At 48.1% G+C, this 13932-nt stretch overlaps 1 protein-coding gene across 6 annotated transcripts in view; it reads left to right on the forward strand.

Moving 5' to 3' along the window:
* Positions 1 to 9518, forward strand: part of prickle2b (prickle homolog 2b) — a 69008-nt gene extending 59490 nt beyond the window's left edge. For all 6 annotated transcript variants that reach the window (XM_076989170.1, XM_076989171.1, XM_076989172.1 and 3 more), the window contains 6 exons: positions 2685 to 2798; positions 4372 to 4509; positions 5343 to 5546; positions 5860 to 6046; positions 7178 to 8017; positions 8262 to 9518. In XM_076989170.1, the coding sequence (XP_076845285.1) occupies positions 2685 to 2798; positions 4372 to 4509; positions 5343 to 5546; positions 5860 to 6046; positions 7178 to 8017; positions 8262 to 9145 (2367 nt within the window). In that variant the 3' untranslated portion in view covers positions 9146 to 9518. The remainder of the gene's footprint in view (positions 1 to 2684; positions 2799 to 4371; positions 4510 to 5342; positions 5547 to 5859; positions 6047 to 7177; positions 8018 to 8261) is intronic.
* The last annotated feature ends 4414 nt before the right edge of the window (positions 9519 to 13932 follow it).

The raw sequence follows: 13932 nt of genomic DNA on the forward strand, positions 1-13932 counted from the left end.
ATGGGGGTGGGGCGGGGCCTGGCTGGAGAGTGAGGGCGTTCCCCTGATGGGGGTGGGGCGGGGCCTGGCTGGAGAGTGAGGGCGTTCCCCTGCTCACATGATGGATGTTCGCTTAGTGATGCAGCTCCGTTGTCTTAGGCTTGTGAATGAGGCTTGGCTGAAAGGCAGTGAGGCCCGTCCAGAGCAGAGGATTCGCATGACTGCCCCAGCTCTCGCGCACGCCTGCTCTCACGCACGCCTCCCCTAGAGCGGCGATGCTGAGCAGAGTTAAACCCCCAGTCACCGCGGTGCTGGAGTATGAGGGGATGAACAGGCGCTGTGGGCCTGGCTGGCTGAAGGCTACAGCCCTTTATTAGTCAGGAGGCTGTGTAATATTGCAGGATGCGTCAGGGGAGAGTGTTTGATCGATATTTATGCAGGTTCTGCTTGGCTGACGGCTGTCTCTCCGCTCCACAGAAAAGCGGAGAGTGGAATGTGTTCTGTAGGCCAGTTGCTAAAGTAACTTACAAAGAGTTCCCCGGGACGGAAAATACCAAATGGAAAATTTAGACGTAGGAGTATTCCATGACCATGCAATGATTTTACAGTCTGGTAGGGCAATTGGGGGACATGACTGATAAACAGCGCTGGCTTTCTTATCTGGCTGCCCGTGAAAATGCATTCTATTGTTCCACACCATCTGGGTGTCGATTCATTGACTTGATTAATTGATCTTATTCGTGTATATATAATATAATATCTATCAGAAAAATATTGGATTGGTATTGTGTTCCACGACCGCATGGCATCATGGGAGCCTGCTGCACATACTCCAGGTTGCTCTGGGACCCAGAGTCCTGAGCTGCGCACGGCAGTGGCTGGACCATGTGACTTCCGAGCGGGTTGCCAAATCCCTTTCCTCCGATTTACAGTTGTTTCCGCGTGCTGCTTGCTTGCGTAGGGGTGCCCGTGGGGCTCGGGGTGAGAGGGGGAGCATTAGTCCGATCCCCACCCCGCTCTGGCGTCTCTGCTGGCCCGAGCGGCAGCCGAGTGTTGGTGTTGGATGGGAACGGCGTGATTTACTGGGCTGTTTGGCGGGGTTTTCGCAAACCCATCGGCCGCTTCCGCGGCGGCCTGTTGCGAGAGCACCAGTGGCCAACGTAAGCAACAGCAGCTGCCCCCTCACTCCACAGAGGAGGTTCTTCTCACCGAGTATTCCCAAATGTCTTCTGGTTGCCGTGAAGGATGCGTCCTGATGACTTTCAGAGGATGGGGGAGGGGGGAGGATTAAAGGCGGCACCTTGTTCGTGTTTTTGCGTTTTGCCTGTTTGTGCAAGTGTGGGCTTCTCGAGGAACACACACGCCTGTGCGGTGATTCTCTCAGCCTCGGTGAATTCAATAAATGATGTCTCATGCAACATCCATTACCAGTATATGGGAAGGTTTTATGTAGCGTGTGGGAGGCTAGCCAGGCAGCTGGAGCCCAGGCCCAGATCCGATTAAATCATTAGCCATTTAAGTTGTGCGTAATGGGGTCGCTAGCCGCGGGGGTAGTGGGCCGCCTCCCTGCAACCCTCGTGCACACCACTGCCCCTTCTCTGCAGATTTCTGCCACTGATATTCATGTTGAGTAGTTAATTAAACATTATGCTGATTGTTCTCTTGTTAAATAGTGTTTTCTTGTTGTTAGCCTGGTTATGGGATGAAGGGCTTACCGTAAAGGCTGTTATGACTTGAACTGCAAAACTGCAGATTATGAATTTGCCCCAGAAGGCTGGTGTGCAAAGGTTGTACCTTAATGGTGTGGCTAAACACAGTAATTTAAATTTGAGCTGTGCTCTATAGCGTGCGCACGCATGCACACACTGAGAGGGTCATAAGATATAGAAGCCTCCATGTCTGCACAGCTGGGGATATGAAAGAACATTTTCCATTAACTTTACATTGCTCATCTATAAATCACCATGACTTATAGGTGTGTGTGTGTGTGGTGGGGGTGTGCATGTGGGTGTGGAACAAAATGGTAGGGGCATGTAACAGACAGGGGAAAGGTTAAATAGTATAGGATCATGTCTGGACACTTGAGTGTTCCCAGGAAGGTGGCATAGGGATTCATTCCGCTCTCACTACCCCACACCAATATGAAAAAACACCATGTTAATGGTGTTCCGGTGGAAATGTGTATAACCTTAAAAAACAGCCATAAAGTGAAATTTATCATTCTAATACCTGACACTTAGATCGACCCTTAGATCTGTTCTTGTAGTTGAACCTAAAAGTTAGAATAAATATTAATCCTATATATTATATATAATTATTATTTGCACGTTTTTGCACATGTTTTATTAATTTGCCTTTTTGACCCTCTGTTGAGAAATCTGTGTAGATCAGTGTGTTTGGTTAGTGGTGCAGCAGTGTGTTATCTGGCCTGCAGGAGGCGCTGCAGGTGTTCTGGCTTGGGTTTGCAGCTGCAGTTAGTATCATTGTAATCGATGCTGTTAGCCATGGCTTGCTTTAGTAAAGCTCTGCTTGGTGCTTATGTGTACTGGTCGATAAATGCAGTGAGCTGCAGATGATAACTGTAGGTGTTTTGGAGAGCACTTAGTAGATTTTAATGACTCTGCATGAAACCGTGCTGGGTATATTGCCATGGTTTAATTGTTTTGTGTAATGTGTGTGTGTGTGTATGTGTGTGTGATCTGCAGGTGCATCAGTATTACAGCTCTCTGCCCGAGGAGAAGGTGCCGTATGTGAACAGTCCTGGAGAGAAACACCGCATCAAACAGCTTCTCCATCAGCTGCCTCCCCATGACAACGAGGTGAGACCACCCGGAAACATGAGGGATAGGTCGCCCTGTGTGTGTGTGTGTGTGTGTGTGTGTGTGTGTGTGTGTGTGTGTGTGTGTGCATACACTCACCAGCCACTTTATTAGGTATACCTGTACAACTGCTCATTAACACAAATGTCAAATCAGCCAGTCACATGGCAGCAACTCTGTGCATTTAGGCATGTAGACATGGCCAAGACGATCTGCTGTAGTTCAAACCGAGCATCGGAATGGGGGAAAAAAGGTGATTTAAGTGACTTTGAATGTGGCATGGTAGTTGGTGCTAGACGGGCTGGTCTAAGTATTTCAGAAACTGTTGTTCTGCTGGGATTTTCATGCACAACCATCTCTAGGGTTTACAGAGAATAAACCAAAAAAGAGAGTAAATATCCAGTGAGCAGCAGTTCTGTGGGTGCAAATGCCTTGTTGATGCCAGAGACCAGAGGAGAATGGCCAGACTGTTTCGAGCTGACAGAACGGCAACAGTAACTGAAAGAACCAGTCGTTACAATCGAGGCATGCAGAAGAGCATCTCTGAACGCATGACATTTCTAAACGTGAGGCAGATGGGCCACAGCAGACCACGCCGGGTGCCACTCCTGTCCGCTAAGAACAGGAAACTGAGGCTACAATTCACACAGGCTCACCAAAATTGGATAATAGAAGATTGGAAAATGTTGCCTGGTCTCAATTTCTGCTGCGACATTCAGATGGTAGGGTCAGAATTTGTTGTCAACAACATGAAAGCATGGATCCATCTTGCCTTGTGTCAATGGTTCAGGCTGGTGGTGCAGTGGTGTGGGGGATGGTTCCTGGCACACTTTGGGCCCATTAGTAGCAACTGAGCATCGTGTCAACACTACAGCCTACCTGGATATTGTTGCTGACCATGTTCATCCCTTTATGACCATAGTGTACCCATCTTCTGATGGCTACTTCCAGCAGGGAAACGCGCCATGTCATAAAGTGCACATCATCTCAGACTGGTTTCTTGAACATGACAATGAGTTCACTGTACTTGAATGGCCTCCACAGTCACCAGATCTCAATCCAGTAGAGCACCTTTGTAATGTGGTGGAACAGGAGATTTGCAACATGGATGTGCAGCCGACAAATCTGCAGCAACTGCGTGATGCTATCATGTCAATATGGACCACTCTCTGAGGAATGTTTCAAGCACTTTGTTGAATCTACGCCACAAAGGATTAAGGCAGTTCTGAAGGCAAAAGGGGGTCCAACCCGATACTAGCAAGGTGTACCTAATAAAGTGGTTGGTGAGTGTATAAGGTATGTGTACACTTCTATATTTATAACATATATATGTATTTGATATTGTATAATTACTTAACACATGAGGTGTACACAATATTCACAAAGTGTGTATGTATATTGGGAGTAGGTGTATGTGGGGAGGTGCTGTGCGGGTGTGTGGGGAGGTGCTGTGCGGGTGTGTGGGGAGGTGCTGTGCGGGTGTATGTGGGGAGGTGCTGTGCGGGTGTATGTGGGGAGGTGCTGTGCGGGTAACCTTGCAGGTTTGGCACTGCTGCTCTCCCATGCTGTGCAGGTACGATACTGTAACTCCCTGGACGACGAGGAGAAGCGTGAGCTCAAGCTCTTCAGTAATCAGCGGAAACGAGAGAACCTGGGACGCGGAAATGTTCGCCCCTTCCCTGTCACCATGACTGGAGCCATCTGTGAGCAGGTAGGGGTGGGGCCTGCAGGGGTGGGTGGGACCTGCTTCTGATGCTTTGATCCAATGGGGTTTGACCACTCTTACAACCTGGAGACATGGTGATGGAAGGACAGCTGAGATCAAGGCGACTTCTACTTGAACCTCCTTTCCTCCCGGTGGGGTTTCCTTCCTCTTCTCCTGTCACCAGTCAACCCTTCAGGCCACCCAGTGCAGTGTATGACCTGGCTTTAGACTTTTGAGCTAATCTGCTTGCCTCCTCTGGGTCCCACTGCTCCTTGTACGCATGTGGCCTGTGTATCTCGACGTAAATGAGCCGTGTCAACCGCACTGTTTGCTGCTGTAGAGGAACATGGCGGCCATGCTGTAGGAGTTATAGGTCCGGGTTCCTCCTGTCCTGTCAGAGGGACTTTGTGAGGGGAGGCGTTTGTCTCTCTTGAGATCATGCTGGTGTCTGTTAGCCAGCTACTCCCTCCTCCTAACCAGGCATTATTTGCTCATACTTCTCCATTAAGTGAAGTCACCGGATCTCCCAACACCATTCTGAGGAGTCTGTTTCAGCAGTTCCTCTGGTCCAACGCATTTATTGCATTTGTCAGAGTCCATTGCTAAATTGCACCGTGTCATTGACTCCACATGACTGAACCTGTCTTGCTTGCCTTTCAGTGAAAATGTATATATTTTTGTTCACAAAAGTTCTGTTTATTTAGACTATATTGATATTGGCTTTGGTTGTGGTGAACATAAGCAGGTTGTTGCTTAGGTTTGTGTGGTCACTGTGTCATCTCTACCTAGGTGATGGGAGTTGTTGTACAGGTCTGATGTGATGTTCTCTCTGTCCTCAGTGTGGTGGTCAGATCAGCGGGGGGGACATGGCCGTGTTTGCGTCCCGCGCCGGCCACGGCGTCTGTTGGCACCCCCGGTGCTTTGTGTGCAGCGTGTGTGATGAGCTCCTGGTGGACCTCATCTACTTCTACCAGGACGGCAAGATCTTCTGCGGACGGCACCACGCCGAGCGCCTGAAACCCCGCTGCTCTGCCTGTGACGAGGTGGGATGCCGGGACCACACCCCACACACAGCTCCTCCACCTCCAGCTTTGCAGCCCCAGAGTCACTGGCTCTGGGTGTAGTCTAGCTTTTCTTGCCCCATTTCAGATTTGGCCTTGTCAAACAAATCTAGTTCAGCACAGTAAAAGCTTTAAAGTATGTCACACATTTGGCTATTTAAATGAGCTTAATTGGCATGACAAAATCTTACACAATCTTATTGTCTTATCAAACCATATCCCAGTATTTACAGTATCTCTCTCTCTCTCTCTCTCTCTCTCTCTCTCTCTCTCTCTCTCTCTCTCTCTCTCTCAGATCATCTTTGCGGATGAGTGCACTGAAGCTGAAGGCAGACACTGGCACATGAAGCACTTCTGCTGTTTCGAGTGTGAGAAGGTCCTGGGGGGGCAGCGCTACATCATGAAGGAGGGGCGGCCATACTGCTGCTCCTGCTTCCAGTCCCTATACGCTGAGTACTGCGACTCCTGTGGGGAACACATCGGTAGGAACACACACACACACACACACACACACACACACACACACGCACGTCCTCACACCACAGTGGCTGATGGCCAGGAGGTGGCCAACCTGCTGTCCATCTCTTGAGTAAGATGTTCTAGGTGTATACACATGCTGAGGAAGAGAGGACAGACCTTTTATTTTCTGAGATCCACTTTTGCAAGTGACTGGGTCACTTTTTACATCAGTAAGGAGGGACAGGCCTATGCAAGTTTTAGCAGACCTAAATATCTAGGTCAAATGGATATAGAAACATGAAGATTAATGCCAAAACTCTTGCCCACATATTCCAAGCTAGGAGAGGAAGGGGGAGAGGGGTGTTCACGGAAGAACAAAACCCACAAGGCCTTTAGGCAAACATTTTTATGTGATGGTTTTGTGGTTTTCTGTTTGTGGGGGTGCGTTTTTGGAGAGCTTTTCGAGCACGTGGCTGTGTGATGGGTATTGTTCAGCTCTACAGTGGATCTCTTCTTCACAAAGAATAACTCAGTATCCTGCAGGACAAACGAGAGCTTGAAATGCGACCAAGGGCATTCCAGGAAGGGCTGAAGCCGTGGTGCAGACAAAGCCCCGCCGGTGTCCCAGCGCACCGGCCACCGCCCACTGTGCCACGCCGTACCCTGCCATGATGCTCTGGGCGGCTGGTCGCTCCACAGTTCTTCAGCTGTGATTGGTGCAGTGCTCAGCAGGAGTACGCGATGCAAAAACCGCGTGAATGATTCCTATTAGGACCATGCCGGAAAAAGTTTTATTTTTCCTTTCCCCTTCTGCTTTTTTTTGTCAAACAGATGTTGCCCATTTTGGCAAGGTCACCTGGCCGATGTGTGTTGAGCTGTAATTAAACTGTAATGTGTTTGTGTTGTGCAAGGCGTACGACATGATCAGCTCACTCCAAACACTCCTGCACCACAGGGCAATTTACCCCCACCACCCCTTGGGAGGTTTCTACACAGGGGTTTTACCCCCCTGATATACTCATTTTTTCCTACATTCATTATGCTCCAAAAGTTGTAATAGCTCTGCTTTACTCAGGAGGATTATGGTCCTCTACCCTGTAGACTTGATCCTCCACTCTGACATCGTTCTTGACCTTGTGATGGCTGCGTTGCAGGGATTGACCAGGGCCAGATGACGTACGACGGACAGCACTGGCACGCCACGGAGACGTGCTTCTGCTGTGCGAGCTGCAGGAAGTCCCTGCTGGGCCGCCCGTTTCTGCCCAAGCAGGGCCAGATCTTTTGCTCGCGCACGTGCAGCGTGGCCGAGGACCCCAACGCTTCGGACTCCTCCGACTCGCCCCTGCAGAGCGCTCGTGCTCGCCAGGCCCACCGCAGCGGCTCCAGGTCCAGCCAGAGCGGCAGTGGCAGCGGAGGGGGCGCAGGGCCCTCGGGCTGCTACTCAACTGAGGTGGACCCTCTCTCTCTGCAGATGGACCTGCTGAGCCTGTCCAGCCAGACCCCCAGCCTGACCAGAGAGCCCCCCTCCTGGAAGAGCCAGACCGAGCAGTTTAAGTTCGAGAGCTCTCGAGACTCCTCCCCCACCCCTCTGCAGCTGCTGAGTCAGTGCAACATCCGGCCCTCCTACCCCACCAGCCCCGCCCCCAGTCACCAGGACAACGGGCCCATGGAGCCAGCGCCGACCGCGAGACCTCCCGCGTCTGCCCTGAAGGGCCGGTCCTTTAACGAGGACTGGTTCCAGCCGGGACCCGAGGACTACTACCCACCCAAGCTAAAAGCGCAGGCCAGCTTTAACGAGCTGGCACCCAACCGCTTCATGGACAAGCGCTCGGTCAGCCTGCATGTGTTCCAGAGGGAGAGGAGCATGGAGGCGGCCATGCAGGGGAGGCGGAACAGGAACCCCATCAGCGCGCTCGGCTTCGGCGACCAGCTCACCCCGCTGGAGAGGACGCCTCGCGGCTCCATGGAGTCGCTGGCTCTGTCCAACGCAACAGGTTAGTTTATGTAACTTTGGTGTGAGATTATGATAGTAATCTTGTTTACTTAGCTTATTATTATTCAAAGGGGAAGAATCAGATTTTTTTTTTTTTTTTGGTATTTATGGGCCACAGTGCCATGATGTTTTTTCTAGCATGTTTGTATTTTTGTTGAGGTGTTTCCATGACTTCAGTAGCATATTAAAACAAACATGTAGCTGCCTGTGTTTAGGAATGAACCGTATCTCTGTGCTGCATGCAGGCACATCTGCCGACGGTGGAGGGAAGAGGCAGGAACACTTGTCACGGTTCTCCATGCCAGACCTGAGCAAAGACTCTGGAATGAACATCTCGGAGAAGAGCAACATGGGTACGCTCAGCTCGACCGTGCAGTTCCACAGCTCCGAGTCTCTCCACAGTCTTGCCACTGGACAGCCGTACCTGGAGATGGAGCCACGGGTGCAGGTGAAGTTCCCCCTGCCTTACGGCCAGGGGTCACCTGACGTGACCGCCATACCGCCTGGCTTTGCCTTCCAGGAGGAGGACCGGGTGAGTTTGGTGAGCAGCGCCAATAACGCCCGTCTGGCACCGATGAGCGAGCGGACGCGGCGTCGCGCCGCCCAGCAGGAGGAACCGAGGCGACGGCACCGTCACCACCGCTCCCGCCGCTCCCGCTCAGAAAACGCGCTCAACCTGGCCGCTGAGCTTCGGCTACCTCTGGGGGACCGGTCAGGCTTGCGCGTCCGCGAGGACTACGATCGGTTCCCTCCTCCTCGTGGCCCGCGAGACGCCGGGTTCGGCGATGGCAGGTCGAGGACCCGGCCTTTTCGGTCGTGCCCCCGGACGACCTCTGACCTCACCCTTCAGAACCCCACCCAGCACCGTCACTTGGGCCACTACGGATGGGACCAGTACGATTACAATGACGACTGGTGCTCGACCTGCTCCTCTTCCTCCGATTCTGAGGATGATGGCTATTTCCTAGGTGAGCCTATTCCCAAGCTGGTCCACCTGAGATACATGACCAGCGAGGACTTGCTGCACAAGTACAACTCCTCGGGGCTCACAGGCTCGAGTCATCTGAGCGGAAGAGGTCAGGTCCACACTCGCAAACGGAGGAAAAGCAAGAACTGTATCATCTCTTAACACGATCTCACGATTTAAGTCCTACCTAAAGACACTTCTCGGTTTGGTTAAGTCACTCGGAGTGTTCTGCAGTAATGTCAGTGTCACATGCTTTTGCATGTTTGTTCAATATTCCCAAATATTCAGAATTCCCAAACAGTCCTGACTACATGTCCTGCAAAGTGTCCTGTCTTACTGAAGCCAGCCTGCTTCCTTTAACCTGCTAACAGCGAGCATGGTATAGTGCTGGTCCTGGTATAGTGCTGCTTTACTGTGGCAGTGCATTTAAGTTGTGGGCAAAATGGTCTATCTGGTAACTACAAGCTGTGTATTACTAAATGAATGAATAATTTAAAGATGTAAAATAAATAAATAATGTAAATGATGTACCGCATATTTTTATATTTTGTATCATTAGAATCATTTATGCATAAAGTATGATGTAGAGATTCAATAGGCTCGCATGCACATAAATTAGATTTTTGTCCTGTATCTGAAATTAAAAGCGTATTTCAGTGAGCAGTTTGATTGACATGCGTTGGTTCCACATCAGTGGAGCGAGCCATGGCGTTTGACTCGAACGAAACAAATACACTCACCATCTGGTCAATGAATAAATGCATTTGTACACAGCAATGAGCCATCGCCTACCCACTGCTGCTGAACCCATACAGCTAGTCAGCGGTGAGACTCTTATGAACGGCCTGCTTCCACTTACAGAGACCCCAGAATACTGTGGGTCTTTTGGCTTGTGTTAACTTGCTAATACAAATGATATTGAGGATTGATCAGTTTGACATCAGCTGTAAACTTGGGCACAAAAATAAGGCCACTAAATTTGAAACCCGTTCTGGGCGGTGCTGACGGACCAGAGCCCTTGAGGAACTAGGGCCTGCTGTTCCACTTTAAGTAGCCCAGCTAATGTACTTTCAGGGTTTAGAGTGGAGTCCATGAGCCGTGTCATAGCCCTGGAACGCCAGTCATTCTGCTGCCCTCCCTGCTGATGTAGTGAAATGCAGCGATGAACTAGTGCCTTTCTGCAGACCTGGCACCCTCGAATGCTCTGCGGGACCTGGCCGTGGTGGAGGGTGTTATTGCAGGAGGGCTGCATGAATGGACAGGTGTGTGCATGAAGCAGGAGGGCACAGGTGTGACCTCATCCACCCTGCCCCCGGCTCTTTCACCAATACCCCCCTATATATTATAATGTTATTATAATATATATATATATATATATATATATATATATATATATATATATATATATATATATAATCATCATATAATGGCAAGCCGTTCAGGAAAAAATTATATATATAGAATGACTGCCAAGTCTGAATATATGGAATGAAACCTGAGAATATGGAACGAAAGTCTGAATATATGGAACGAAAACTGATGTCATCGACGCACTTTTGTGCTTTCAGTTTGTGATGCTGGGTATGGCGGCAGGCTGTGCGTTATGAGTGAAGCATCTCGTAATTCAGGGAAAATTTCTCCATAGTACTGTTGGCTAGCGTGCTATCAGCTGTGACTGGCCTGATTCAGAGGTGCAGTTTGTTTGTGTAATACTTCATGTTCAGATTCACACTGAAATAGAACATTACACCAAAAGCGGTAACTGCGTCGCGTGATGCGGCACAAAGGGCTTCCATACGGGAAGATAAACCTCTCAGACCTCCTCAATCTGAACAGTGTGCAGATCCGCGCAGCACGGACTGGGGGGGAGTAGCGAACGTAAACTGACCAGACCCTCCAGAATTTCGCGATGTTGTGATTTGCAACTTCAACGCAAATTCAAGCAAACCCCGCGAAGTCAGGGCGGTGTTGCAACTTCAGCCAATCACTGCAACTTTCCCGCAAATTTGACCAATCACTGATGTCGTCTTGATGTGACGTCGACAAACTCCCGCCTTACTTCCGTGTATACGTTCAAGAGGAGCAGACTGAAAGCAGCATGAGCGAAAATAACGGCAAAAAGATCGGGAAAAGCAGTATCCCGGTACACCACATGAAAGCGGAGGTAAACTGTTTTTTTTGTTTTCAGTGTTTTATTGTTTCACAACGATGGGTTCAATACATGTATTTCCAACAAGTTTAACGTTTCTAGTACCAGCCCATCCACTCCAAGTCTTTGAAGAGACGGAAAGTCCATTTCTGCCACCGGGGGCGGGGCATACAAAACTTGAGAGGGATCATTCCTGAGAGTAAGAGAAATAAAATCATTGCTTGGAGTGTAAAACACAGGATAAGAAGCATAATACCCATAGGGAGATCCAAATAAATAAATGGACAATAAATACATGGGTAAATAAATAGGTAAATAGATCATTAAAATGGATTACCAAATAGAGGAAACCATACAACATTTACTCCCTATTGCAATGTAATCACAAAAAAAAGCAAAAACACACCGCAACTTGCATCGCAATTTTTTTTTAAAACACCCGCAACATCAAACATTTTAGCCTGCAACAATCACAAAAAGGCCAGCGAAATCCTGGTGGGACTGAATGACAGATTTAAAGTATGCAGAAACACTCTAAATAGTCGGTTGAACTAACCAAGTGAAAACCGGGACAATAAATGTTTTTTTTTTCCTGGGACCGAATATTAAAAAGAAGGACAGTCCCGGGAAAACCAGGACAGGTGACAACCCTAAGTGCACCATTACAATACTACTGAATGAATGCCACTGTATGAATGTCTGTTCTGTAGGTCCAGTCGTATTGCACAGCTGCGCGGACCTGCACACTGGTTCGGTTTGAGGAGGACTCTGTATCTTCCCATATGGAAGCCCTTTGAACATGAGTAAATTTACACAAACCGCAGCTCCGAATCAAGCTAATCACCGCTGATAGCATGCTAGCCAGCAGTACTATGGAGAAATGTTCTATTTATTCTGCTTGTAAGCAGTACGCCACGATAGCTCGTGCACTGGTCAGGGTGTTTATCATCTCCTCCGTACTGAGGATCGCTGATACCACATTTCTTGCTGCCTCTCTCATAACGCACTCATAAAGCTCGCCGCCATACTCGGTACCACAAACTGATAGCACAAAATGACGCGAGTGCGTCAATGACATCAGTTTTCATTCCATATACTGACTTTCATTCCATATATTCAGACTTTCGTTCCTTATTCTCAGGTTTTCATTCCATATATTCAGACTTTCATTCCATATATTCAGGTTTCCTTACATATATTCAGACTTTCATTCCATATATTCAGACTTCATTCCATATTCTCGGGTTTCATTCCATATATTCAAACTTAGCAGTCATTCTATATATATAATTATTTCCTGAACGGCTTGCCATAATATATATATATATATGTAGCCAGTGGGGAACCGTCAGGGCCCTCTACGCCCTCTCAGAGGGCCTAACATATTCTTAAAACATATAATATAATTTATCCAATTTTATTTTATCTACTTACAGTTTGACAATCGACATCTAAACAATTACAGAAATATAAGCAAATAAATTATTCAACCGTGTCTATTCAATCTGTGTTGGAAGGTGAGGCGTTAAGTGGAAGCCTGTGAGCCTGTGTCTCCCCCTATCAGTACTGTGATACCCACTGTTCGTTTACAGAGGGCCTGGCAGTTATAATTCAGCGTAATACCAGTTTCAAATGACAGTAAAATTGACCAATCATATCTTCCCTCTTAGTGGGCGGGCTTAACTGTATGATAATTTCCGCCCGCTGTGGCGACGCTAGCTGTCGTTAGCGTACCACCGCTAGCTAGTTTGGATTCATTCCCTTGATGCCCTCCTGCGTGTTGTTTACATATTCCGCTTCCGAGAAACACGGAGCTGTGAACCTAATTTTGTTGGAACCTTATTTTGCTTAAGAAGTTATCTAGTACATATGTTATTATTTATTGCGTTTCTAAAGATGTACTGTCGTCACGGTTTGCTACTGATGTATGTATGTATGTATGCAATACATGCACCCAACCCAACTACATGCAGAGATCACAGATTTGCCATATAGACTCTTCATTTTGTAACTTATCTGACATCAGTGTTTAGGTTTGAACCGTCACATGTGGAGGGGGAGTGGATCACAGGCTCTCTCAAGCCCACTTGCTGCCTGGTCGGCTGTGAAGGTCACACGCTGCAGCTCGGCATCATCAGACGGGCATATCTCCTCATTGCCTTGGGAGTGAACTGGGTGTGTGAAGCATTTTGATTAAGTGAAAGGCGAAAAAAAAACCCTTTTTCTGAAAACTTTTGGTGCAGTCTGATATGTCCATTTTGCTTACACTCTTCAGTAAACTCAACATTTTTACTTCTGTATATGGATTCAGCAGCTTCATCATAAGAACTGGAGGGATTTTGTGAAATGTAATTTGAAAGAAAATGTAACAGTAAATATTTAACAATAGAATTAGGAGGACTTTACTGAAGCATCCTGTTGCTACCGGATTAGTTGGATGTGAAACAAATCAGTGAAATCAGACTGTAACTGAATTTGAAGAAACATTTTCAGAATTTATTCTGAAAAAAATGCCATTATGACACCATCAGTGTTTGTTTGATATCAGTCTTAAATATCTGCATTTCCTAGCTTCAGCCCTGCACAGCATCCTGAATACTTACACAGTCAGCGAATGAGTCAGAAGGTTAACATACAGCCACATTTTCCCTCTAAAACATTTCCCGTGACGCTAATAATGTGTTGAGTCCAACCTTGCTGTGGCCTGTTAACACAAGACCATTAAAACCAGCCCAGGAAGCCTCAAGATTTCCCTACATTATAAAACTCCGAAATTAAAGTGGTATTACTTCAAAAGTAA

This window comes from Brachyhypopomus gauderio, unplaced genomic scaffold (assembly GCF_052324685.1).
Source record: "Brachyhypopomus gauderio isolate BG-103 unplaced genomic scaffold, BGAUD_0.2 sc66, whole genome shotgun sequence".
Lineage (NCBI taxonomy): Eukaryota > Metazoa > Chordata > Actinopteri > Gymnotiformes > Hypopomidae > Brachyhypopomus > Brachyhypopomus gauderio.